Here is an 11,743-nt window from a genome sequence, read left to right on the forward strand (position 1 = left end):
GTCTACAGGAAATGGCTGGGTTTGTTTTGTGGTGTTTTTTTACAGTTCCCCAAAAGCATCAAAATTACCCCCCCCCCCCCCCAAACTCCCTGGTGGTCAGCTCGATCTGGTACTAAAAAGTGCAAAATTGTATCACAAAAACTGTTCAAAAGTTGTAAGAAAGCAGCAGGTGTGGGAGCGGCTGGGGCAGCAGGCAGGGGGCCAGGCCCCTGTGGCCCTGGCGCAGCCTGGCCACCAGCATTTGGGAAAGGGGACAGGGCCAGGGCTGGCCCCGACAGAGCGCAGCGCCTGGCCAGCTTCTCTTCCCCCGGTTCGCTCCATCCCACATGGCACAGCGGAGCCTAGCTGGAGGAAATCAGCCCCTGGCTTTTTTACACTAAAGAATTTAGCCCAGTCGGTGGGTTTTGGATGTTTTCTCCTCCTCAGGGACGGGAGGGAATGAGGGGCCTGCAGCCCAGCACAGTTCAAGGGGGGAGAGGGTGTAAGTCTGACGGAGGCGACCCTATGGGCAGCTCCCACAGGCAAGGACTGGGAACAGTCCTGCTCTGCATCCCCCTCCAGCAAAGGGGCCTGGATGTGGCCGGAGGGTGCCACAGGCCTGGCTGGGGCCGGCAGCTGGTGAGTGCTGTCATGCCCTGCGGCGTGTGCCCAAGAAGGATGGACTCATGCAGGGTCTCAGCGGGCACTTGGTGTCCACCCCAGCACCTGGTGGCAGGAACGGAGCTGCAGTGTGGGCGGCTGATGCCCCTCACTTACGATTTCTGGGGATGGCTGGGGGGTTGGCGGCTGGCACGCTCCGAGACATTGCGTTTGACCTTGGTACCCACACTGGGGGGCTCCACGTTGAGGGAGGGGCTGGAGCGGGACTTTTTTAGGCCATCGTCCTCACTGCCCGCCGCATCAAAGAGCGTGGACTCAAACGCCGCCAGGTCCTCAGAGCCGGCCTTCAGCTTGGCCCGCAGCAGCATGGCGTAGGTACCGTAGCGGGATTTCTGGGGGCAAAGTGCGGCAAAGTGAGGGTTAGGGGAAGCAGGACCCTGCCCTTTTGGCTAGCACTCATTCCTGGGGGTGCCGGTGGCTCCTCCACCCCATCCTGGAGCATGGGAGCAGCACAAGGCCCTGCTCTCTCAGGCTCCCTATCACCCCTCACAGCAAGCTGCCAGCCCTGAGATATTCCCAGCACCTGCCATGCAGCCCCCAAATCCTGCAGGTCCCTTACCCCGACTGCGGCAGTACCAGGCACACCCCAGGGGTAGGCAGTGTTGCATCAGTGTGAGGCAGCTTGTCTTGTCTTCAGGGAGCTAGAACCGCTGGGGGTAGAAGCAGCCAGGCAGGAGACTGCACTTCAGCACCTCCAGCCAGCCAAGGGGGCCATGGATGCTCCCCGTCACTCAAAGCTAGCAAAGACCTTAGGGATGACTCTGCAGTGGCAGCAGCGTGTGGGTGTGCTGGGGCAGAGGATCGTGATGGTGGGCACCATGCATTCTCCCAGCTCACCTCAAACTCCAGGTACTCTTCCTTCTGCTTCAGCTCCTCATACTCCTTGCCCTTCACTTTCTTCTCTGGCAGTGAGGAGCGGTGCTCCACCAGCTCTGCTGACATCGTCTTGAACTTGGTCTCATGGCTCTTCACCTGCTCTTCCTGGGGAAGGGTAATACCATGTCAGTGCTCCTCCTGGGAGCAGTGCAGTAAGAACAAGCTGGAGCCTCTCCTAGATGCAGCCAGGAACTCAGTTACTGCTCCTGGTTGTTGTTGTTTTTTTTTTTTGTTTTGTTTTTAAATGAAAGTGGCAGGCAAAAGCACAGGCCCTTAGGGGAACTCTCCTCGTGCATCTTGGTGGGCTGGCTGCAGTCTTAAACCGAAGAATTTAATCTCCTCTAAAACTAGGCTATTTTTTTTCTAATCCTTTCTGCTCTATGAATAACTAACTGCACTGGCATGAGTGAGAGCCTGCTAATTCCCCCTTCTGGTCTTCTTTCAAGGTCTTGGCTGTAGCAGGACCCTGCAGCAGGGAGTGCCATAGGTCCCCCCAGGAGGGCAGCAGGGAGAGCACTGTGGGACCTCAGGGTTTCTCCCTGGTCTGACTCCAGCTACTGTCCCTGCTTTGGTGGCTCTCGGCACCCTCTCCCCTTTGCCTGAGTGCAGAGGCAGCAGGGCTGTGGCACAGCGCAGGTCCCTCCACGGGCCCGGACCAGCATTTCTGCAGCCAGCAGCTGTGAGCTTTCCCCTGCTGCCACAAGATCCCCTCCTGAGCTTGGTGGGTCCTGCTGCAGCCTTCGCTGCCTCCAGCTCCCTCGGCTGCCTCCGTCCCCTAAGCACAGCCGGTTTCTCCCAGACCTCTCGCTCCTAGCTGAGACCCTGGCTCTTGCTACGGTGCAGTGGCCTACCTGGGACAGCCTGGTGCAAGAGCTGGGCAGCAGTGGGCGGCTGAACTTCTTCTGGGAGCCGATGGCTGCGGGGAAGGGGGGTGCAGAGAACATTGCTGCCACCACATTGATGCGTGTGATCCAGGAGTGCATCTGTTCAGGGTTCCTGCAGGGAAAGGCCAAAACACTAAGAGAAGGGCCCCAAACAGCAGTAGCCTCCCTGCCTATTTTCCCAGCCTCATGCCAACCCTGGAGCTTCAAAGCCAAATGGACTTGCCCTGTACTGGGACTCGTGGTCCCCATAGGCCTGGCTCTGCTCAGCCATGGCACCTGGGACCTCTGCACCCAGCAACTCACCAGCTCAAGCCACTGTGAGCTCATGAGAGGGAGGAGGAGATGAGCTGGGCAAAGCACAGAGCTGACATTGGTCCCCCGTTTTCTCTAGAAAGGGCCAGGACAGGAGAAGCAACAGGGTGCTAAGCCCCTTCCCACCCACCTGTCCACAGTTTGATGAGCAAGGATCAGTGTGGTGGCTGTCCCCAGGGCCTCGTTGAGCCCCTCTTCCCCAGCAGCCCTGGGGCTACTCACTGTGCTTGGAAGAGGAAGACCCTCCAGTCAGCTGTCCTGAGGTAGAAGACATTGGGTCTCTTGCTGTAGTCGGACGCCCGCGTGGCAAGTGAGTGGTGGATGCTAATAGCGTTCTTCAGCTCCTCTTCTGCCAGTGCTTTCCCCGGCTTATACTCCTCCTGAAAGTCAGGGAGCATTTCGGGGGCCACCTTAGGGATGCACCTCACTGGGATTCAGCTCTACAAAGTCACCAAGACTGCAGGCAAGCACTCACACCAGCAGCTCTGCCAGCTATGAGGCTGTGAGCTCAGCTCCCACCAGGCTGCTGCACGGCTGGCAGGGATGAGGCTGCGCTGGCTGCCCTGCCCGTGCATTGCCACAGGCTTGCCTCCAGTCTTTGGGGCTGCTAGAGGAGGAGATGGCCTGTACAACTCAGGTCCCTGGGCTTGGTAACACGAAGACTGTGGCTTTTCCCCACTTCTCTGTGGCTGGGCAGCATGTCCACATGAGAATGGATTTGCAGCCCAAGCTCCCCAGGTCAAAGGCCCATGGTGCCACCTCTCTTCTCAGGCCCCCAGCAAAGCCTGAACAGGCAGGGAGGGCCCTTGGTCAGCAGCTGCTTTCACCATCCAAAGCTGAGCATGGTGGAAAAGGGGATGCCATCAGGTCTCTGGCTCAGGAGAGCATGATGCTGGGACTCTGATTACGATGGGGTTTGTGACACTGTGCTTGAGAGCCCTCTCTTTGCTCTCTAGCAGCCATAGGGACTGCTGTGACCAGCCTTCGACACAGCCCTGGGTTGGGGAGGCTCCTCTGCTGGGACCCTGTTGCCTGTCCCAGCTCCCAGCCTGCCCTGGATGGGGCACCCCACTGCTCCCTACCTTCTGCAGGTAGAGAATCATCCCCTTCAGGATGGCATGGAACGACTTCCAGCCGCGCTTGCCGCGGGGAGCTGCCAGGAAAACAGAGCAACCGAGACATCAGCCCCGGGCCAAGCAGGGCAAGTCAGCACCACGCCTCCTCCCCCAGGGCGCTCTGCCACGGGTGCACGTCATCCCACCCCGGGGACGGGCTGCACGCCAGGACTGTCCCCGTGCACCTGAGCCCGTGTCGGCCATGTGCTGGCAGATGGTGCTGCAGGGAGGGGGGCTGCGCACTGCCTCCCGGGGCTGGAGCCGCTGTGCTCAGTGCTGAGCTGCCCGCCTCACTGCTCGCCCGCGCCGCTCCGCTCTGTGCTCAGAGGGACTGGGGCAAGGCAGTGCTGCCCGCCAGGTAAGGCTGGCTTCGGAGGGCAGCAGCATCTAATCAGATCAAGGAAGCATTAAACAGCTGGGGCTTAGCGAGGATTTTGCAGTGCACATAGGGAACACACCTGGCAGCGCCCAGCTAACCACAGCCTGTGGGGTGACTCGGTTGCAGCACCGCAGGACACCCTCCTTCACTCTCGTTGTCCCGCAGCGAGGCCGGGCCCCCGGAGAGCCTGTGGCACCTCCTCGCCTGCCAACCTTCCCAGCACCAGGCCTGGCCACCAGGTCCTGCAGCTCCTCTGCCCGCTGCCGTCAGCCTTTGCCCAGCCCTCATCGTCAGGGCGGACGGGCAGGGGAGGCTTTTGGGCTCCCAAACCCACGTGCTGGATTATGCCTGTCGCAGCCTGACAGACATGGTGGCGGGGGTTGATGCTGGAGGCTGCTTTGATGCTTAACGCCTTCCGGTTTAATGTTGTGACTCTTGCCCCGCTCCCACTGTGAGAATTTCTGGAGCTTTCCACTGCCCCTCCAATCTCCCCCGTCAAGTCCTGCCTGTGGGGTCCCAGGCACCTACTTTTCTTGCAGTCAGGATCAGCGTGGATCTTGCGCACTAACAGTCCGTGCTTGTAGGTGGCGATGCTGGGGTCTTGTGAGAAGTCCAGGAAGGGGTTACTGCAGCTGCTGATGCGTTTGATGGACTTGGGGTTGGGGTCAGCCAGCTCTGAGAGGGACTTTCTCAGCTCCTCTTCGTCTCTGCCAGGTACAGATTTTGTCAGTGAGGATAGGAAAGAGTTTGTTAACCTCGGGGGCCTGGGGCCAGCAACTATGCTGCCTCCTCCTTGCTGGGGCCATTTTTAGGCCTGGCTCCTTGAAGGGGGGTGATGAGCAGCAGACCAGGTTGAGGCGTTTCCCACCACTGCCATGCCTTTGGGAGGGGGGCCCTTGTCCTGCCAGCCTGGCAGCTCTGATACTGCTTGGCCCCTTGAAAAGAGAGCAGCATGTGGGTGTCTGGGCCAGGGAGGAACAGCGCCCCGAGGCTTGGCACCGCCTGCGCACCACAGGCTCGCAGGTCCCTGGGCCGGCAGGACAGCGGGCCTGGAGGGAGCAATCCCTCAGAGACACCCGGCTGGTGGCGCCCATCCTTCGGCGAGCAGCTGGGGCACGGGGCGCAGAGCCAGCCAGCGGAGGGGCGCACGGTGCCTGCGGCGGGGACGCCTCGAGCAGCACCAGCCCTGCACCTGGGGCGGGAAGGTGGCGGGCACGGCGACAGCACGCACGGGCTGGACGCAGGCAGCCCGGCAGCGGGAGGAGGCAGGCACCCCTCACGCTCTCCCTCCAAACCAGGGCCCTCGCGCGCTCCGGGCAGGCTGCGTCGGTGCCGCTTCCCCCGCCCCAGCATGAAGATGTGGGAGCCCGGAGCTGCTGCCTCCCCCCTTGCTCATAACCGCTCGCTGCTAATTAAACCCCTCAGCATCTGCCGGCCGTCTCCATGGCAGCAGCCCGACCGCATTGGCTCAGCGCTGGCGTTACGCGCCGGGCTGATTAATCCCCGCAGCGCGGGCGCTGCCGCTCCTGCTGCGGGAGATGGCAGCTGTGGGCGAGGGCGCGGGGCCCGGGCACCGCCACGGCCTCCCCGCTCCGGCACCAAACCCCGCGGCCGGCCGAGGCGCGAAGCAACGGCCCGCGTGGCCAAAGCCGCAGGGAATTGGCCTCAGGCGGCCTTTCCCCAGCAGCGCCGGCAGGCCCGAGGACGGGCCCCCGTGGAGGCGCGCAGGGCTGCCATTGCGCCGCGGTGCCGCGCTTGCCGGGTGCCCTCGGCCCCGGCCGGCGCTCCCTCTCCCCTTCCTCAGCCGGGCTCTCGGAGCATCCGCCCGGCTGCATCGCGGCTGGTTTAGCTGCCGGCTGGGGCGAGAGACGCCCCTGCAGCGACTGAGGAGGGGGTGAGGGAGCTGCCCCAGCCTTCGGCGGCTCCCGGCCGGCGGCCGCAGGTCCCCCCAGGGCAGGGGTACTCACATGGCCCATTGCAGCTTCTCGTTCTTGATGGAGCCGTACAGCGCCTGCGGAGAGACCGGAGCGAGGGGTCAGCCGGCGAGCGGTGCCCGGCCGCGCTGGGCAGGAGGGGGGCGCCGAGGCCCCGCGCGGGGCTGGCAAGAGGCTGCCAAGGCGCAGGGCAGAGCGGCCTGCGAGCCCCACGCCGCAGGAGCCAGGGAGAGCCGGCACCGCTGCACGAGGAGCGGGGTAGCCCCGCAGCAGGGAGCAGGGCGCAGCAGCACCCGCAGCCCGCGGGAGGGAGAGAGAACCCTGCGCTCTCGGGCACAGCAGGGCCAGGAGGAAGTCCCCAGGCACGCTAGGGTAGGGACCTGTCAGCCCAGGGCAGTGGGACGGGGCCAGAGACGGGATGGTGGCAGCAAATGCTCAGAGCTGGTCACACGGTGCCGCTGGCAGAGGGGGAGGCTGCTCCGGGGGACACGGGGAGCACGACAGGCCAGCTCAGAGGCACCAGACAGTGAGGTACCCCAGTAAGGTACCCACAGGTACCTTTTGCCCGGCACCATGGGACATGCAACCCCACGCATGACTGGGGCGCTGCATTGGGTCATGGCACTTACAGCATCCCATCTTGTGTGTCTGCCCATGACGGGGGCACAGAGTTAGCAGCACAAAGGTGCCTTTTGCCAAGTGTTCCCAAGCCCTTGGGAGAGCTGTTGTCCCTGCTCCAGGGTGTCCCAGGCTGGCCAGAGAACACACATCTCACTGCGCACGTTGGCCAGGGACAGCCCCAGGAAAGACCAAGGCTCCAGCACCCATGGACTTCAACCAGGCCGCAGGCCTTGCACTACTTGCTGCTGCATGAACTTGGAAAAGACTCAGTCTCTCACCTGATAACACTTCTATCTGCCCCAAGGCATGAGCCAGGCTGCCCAAAACACACCTTCTCAGACACTGGGTGTGCACTGAACCAGGGAAACACACACAGGGAGAACTGTGTATGTAGCCCTGAGCCAGCACCCCAGGATGCTCTCAGACTCAGGCACTGCCCCAAGCATCACAGTCAGCCACACCAGGTTTGGGGTCTCCTGCCCCAGGGAGAATGGAGCAACCAGCAACCACACAGCAAACAGCCTGACACATATCCTCCCCCCGCACAAGATATCTACTTTCCTGGGCTATCAGCATATGGGTGCTCCATAGCAATACTCCTCGGGCTGAGACGGCCTCCAGACTCCCTGTGAGCATGGCTAGACTTCACCAGAGACTTTAGCAAGGCACTGGCTCCCAAGCCTGCCACTAAATCTCTGCCCTACATGAGATTTGCAGAGGCACCACTGCGCTGTCCTTCATGAGGCCCACAAAAGAGCTTTTGGCTTTTCTAGGCAGGATGGGTGTTTGGATACTGCTGGGCAGCTGTCCCTCTGGGTAGTTACAGCCTATCCCCACACACCAAATCCTCTCCAGCATCTCTGAAATTCCCTGAGCTTCCCTCCTGGCCCAAACGCTTGCAGAGTTCGGCTAGGCAGGGTCTGGTGCCTGCGTTTCAGCACAAGAAGAAGCTAAGTCCATTTGCAGAGGGACAGTCTAGAGCTCAGTTCCCAGCTCTGCCCAGGCCCGAGTTGAGTGCAAGCCATGGGTGCTCAGCTCGGCTCTGCAGCAAGGGAGGCTGGAGAGAGGATTTCAGACCAGTGTTCGCAGAGGACTTGAGATCATGGAGCCTGACAGATCTGCAAGGCATCATCCTCGGAGGAGAATAATTGAGTTTTGCACAGACTGTTCAGGCAGCTGTCAACATCCATCACTTGGCCGGAGACTGCTGGTGAGAGATCTTGCTGATGGCTGATAAAGTACAACTGCAGGCATGCAGGGACCTGGGAAACCCAGCCAGCAAACAAGCCCAAACAGTGTCTGGGCAAGGCAAATCCATCACTCCACATAGGAGATGCAGTCAACTAGAATGGAGCAGGGACAAAGCTCATTATGTATTTCCTGGTCAGTGAAATGCTAGCTCAACACCAATTTGTTTTTCGGAAGAGGAAAGGGGTCTTCCCTATCTGCAGATGAACAGGGTTCAGTTGTCTGCTGAGAAGACACAAACTCATGAAAAGTGTACAGCCTCAGCACCTGAGAGGAGATGAGACCCGGGCCCTGTTTATGCAGCCCTGGCACCCGAGGAGCGGGAGGCTGAGGTCTGGGAAGGAGGGACCTGCTGGCAGTTTGGCAGCAAGGCAGCCAGAGGAGCACAGGTTACAGACACATCTACAGAGCAACCTGGGGAAAAAAGGAACCAAAGTCCTGCAGAATATAACTTGGTCATGGAAAAAGAGGAGAGAGAAGCAGGCCTTTGAAAAACAATGTATACGGCAAGGAATCATCATGGGTAACAGAAGGGAAGGGATCTTACTCACTGATGGGGGTTCAGCAGAGAGCCTACAAACCAACAGAAACAAAGAGACTAGAAAAATGGCACAGAGAGGTGGAGACTGAAAACACGGGGAACTGCAGAAAAGCTCCTCAGACAGAGCTGTGAATAATCATACGGGCCAGGGTGCTACATGGGCCAGAGCAGCTGCTGGCAGAACAGTACATGCAGCTTGGATTTGACCTGGTTCAGTGACTATATACACAGAGGTCAGCTCTTTATGCCGAGGAACGGAGATATGAACCAGCTAAGCCTGGAGTTTGGAGGGCAGAGCGAGACGGGTAGAGAGCCGTGCTGTTCTGGAGGGGAAGGAGGCCTCCTGGATCACAGCCCTGTGCCAGGCTTGTGGGAGGATTTCTGCTAAAACACAGAGTGGAAGAGCTGATGCCAGAAAATGCTCGGGAGTAATTCTGAATGAAAGCGACGTCTGCATAGTGCCGGAGAACGGCCCAGCAGAGCAAAACACTATAAAAACCTGGGCTCTGGGACTGTCTAAGAACACTTCAAAGGACAAACTGCCTTACAGCTTCAAAAGGTTCAAGCAGCCCTGTCACAAGCACCGACAGCATCACACAAGCCTGCTGAGGGCAGATGCTGGAAAGTGCCGTCACCTCAGAAACAGGTCACGGGGAAGCGGGCTGGCCAGCACTCCTTGTGGCTGGGGGACACTAAGAGACAAATAGGAGGGCTGGGGGGGTTGAGGAGGCAATACAAAACTTTACATCTACACTTAAATCCTGCCAAGACTCTGCTTGGCCCAATGCCATCCCCAGCTGACAGCTGTTTGATGCCTTGTACGAAATAAATCTGGTGGGCTCAGTCCAACTCCTAGCTGAGAAGATGCACCACAACTGCAAACACTGTCCCTGCTTTTCTGGTCCCCCAGCAGTACTGCTGTCTGTCTGTCTGTCCACCAAACTCCGGGCTCTTTGGCGCAAGAGCCCTTTTTGATAGGGCAGACTAAACTGTCTGGGCTCCTGAATGCAAACTCACGACAGCTGCATCAGCAGGGGCCAGAGGCAACAGCCTCTCAGCTCAGCTTACTCTCCAGACTGTCTATGCTCTCTGGACTGCCAAGGAGCCAAAAGGCTGGCACTCCTCGACATCTCTGAATTTGTAAGGGCTGCCTAAGAGAAAGCAGGGCAGAGGGCTGGCCCTGTGCCACCGAGGTTGATCCCAAGCGTAGGTTTGTTTTTCGTCACAGGGCTATGAGCTCACTGCTGCAGCACGCAGGGCGAGGAAGCCAGCTCTGCCCTAGACACGAGCAGCACCAAAGAGACCTAGGAACATACTGTCCCAAGGGGATTTCTAACTGAACGAATGACCTCTTTCTTCTGTGCCCTCCCTCCTGAAAGGGGGCAGACTGCACCCCTCCAAGTCCTGCTCTAACAAATGCTTCCAGGAGGGGTGGATGGGCTGCACTGGGCAGGAAGCAAGAAGCGGCTCTGACACTCTGCCCCAGCCTTGGTACCATCACACAAGTAGGGCCCAGGGAAGCTGCCTGGGGCAGATTCAGGGTTCTTTGGGGGAGCAGGGGCAGCAAGCGGTCCTGTACGTAGCTTTGGCACAGACAGGACTGAACTGAGGGCTGTAACTCTGCTCTGTGCCAGACATGCTGGGCTAAGGCAGGAATTCAGGCACCAAGCAGAGAGGGTTAACCCTTTCTGAGGTTCCTCTGGTAAAGACCATGACTGTTATGGATGCGTTACAGAGGCAACCAGTCCCTTTTCCAGGGTGCTGGTTCTTGTGCTTAGCAACGTAATATTCAGCTCCCAGAGCTGCAAGCTGCCCTGTGTGGGTCAAGATTCCTCTTCTTCCTGCCAGCACTGAGAAAAGTCATGGCCGTGTGACATTTTGCAAAAGAGACTTCACAGCTACAAAGTATCCTCCCTGCAGATATTCTTCCTTTCTCTGTGCCTGGCACCGTTTCAATGTGAGAACTCAGTCGCTGGCTTTCCCCAACTTTTCCTCAGCGAAAAATCTTTCTCTGCGCCCAGCCACAAAGCCTTGTCCGGCCCTCAGACAATCAGACCCCTTGGCTGTGACACTACGAGTGGCACTGTCAGATCAGGGGCCTCCGTCAGAACGAAGAGGCCCCGGCCATACCTACGTCAGGTCCCTTATTCACCTTTGCAGCAACCCCCCTGCACCCTGTCGCCTGTCTATCCTGCGCCACCCATGCTCAGGAGCAGCTCGTTGCCTGGCACGCACCAACCCAGTGCGCCCTGTGCCCCCTTCTGCTCTCCTTGCACAGGTGCTGCGGGAGCAGAACGAAAAGCCCCCCATCCTTCCCTCCCCCCTCCCATTGTAATTGGGGCTCATACGTTAGCCCAGAGGAGAAGAGTGACTCGGGGACAGACTTTCTTTCCCTTCAGCCGGGCTGCTGTGGGGACAGTGTCCTGTGCGTCACCTTCAGCCCTGCTGCAGGTGGCAAGAGCAGGCGATGGGGAATGGCTGCACACCCTGTCCTGTGCTTGAGACTTAGCAACCCCTTGAGCCACGCCAAACTCTTAAAACACTCCTTGCCCAACGAACGGTCCACAGGCCCATTGCTCCCCGAGTCCCTTTATCCCCCCCCCAGTGCAGCCCCATAGCACGGGAAGCAACAAACCAGCATCTCCCTTCCAAATGCATGTTTCCATCCGAGTGCGTCACAACTTAATGCTGCCCCCAGACCGTACTGCGCTATGACAGCATCGCAGCCTGTCATCACTGCGATGTCCCCACCAGGCTGGTTTTGACCACGGTGGCAGCTCGGCCAGCGCTGGCAGTACCCCTGCCTGCATCCGCCCAACATCCTGCCCTGCAACACGGCGGGTGGCAAGGGCTCTTCTCGCTGTTGTGCTGCCGGCAGGCACCCGACTGAAGCAGGAGATGCCCAGAGACACCCTTTTCACTTCTCCCCACATACGCGCACCAGCACAACTCCACCAAAACCGACGCCGACTTACACCAAGCGAGCTCCTGGCAGTAAAACCCCCTTTTTTGTCCACAGAGCCACTCCTTCCTCTCCAGCTCCGCTGGGCCGGGAGCTGGGGGGCTGCAGCGTGCCCCGGCCGCTGCGGCGCAGATCTCCCCGCCACCCCGGCTGACCTGGCCGGGCGCCAGCGCCCGGGCCGGGCTGGCGCGGCTGCTGGCCGGGCGCCCGC

At 59.9% G+C, this 11,743-nt stretch overlaps 1 protein-coding gene across 1 annotated transcript in view; it reads right to left on the bottom strand.

The window, feature by feature from the left end:
* Positions 1-80: 80 nt before the first annotated feature.
* Positions 81-11,743, bottom strand: part of PSD (pleckstrin and Sec7 domain containing) — a 46,724-nt gene continuing 35,061 nt past the window's right edge. Inside the window, exons 11-17 of the mRNA XM_026068699.1 lie at positions 6,194-6,237; positions 4,755-4,933; positions 3,815-3,885; positions 2,955-3,112; positions 2,388-2,532; positions 1,498-1,641; positions 81-992 (exon numbers count right to left, since the gene is read on the bottom strand). Of these exons, the coding sequence (XP_025924484.1) occupies positions 753-992; positions 1,498-1,641; positions 2,388-2,532; positions 2,955-3,112; positions 3,815-3,885; positions 4,755-4,933; positions 6,194-6,237 (981 nt within the window). The 3' untranslated portion in view covers positions 81-752. The remainder of the gene's footprint in view (positions 993-1,497; positions 1,642-2,387; positions 2,533-2,954; positions 3,113-3,814; positions 3,886-4,754; positions 4,934-6,193; positions 6,238-11,743) is intronic.

The sequence above is a fragment of the Apteryx rowi genome, unplaced genomic scaffold (assembly GCF_003343035.1).
Source record: "Apteryx rowi isolate R43461 unplaced genomic scaffold, aptRow1 scaffold_279, whole genome shotgun sequence".
NCBI lineage: Eukaryota > Metazoa > Chordata > Aves > Apterygiformes > Apterygidae > Apteryx > Apteryx rowi.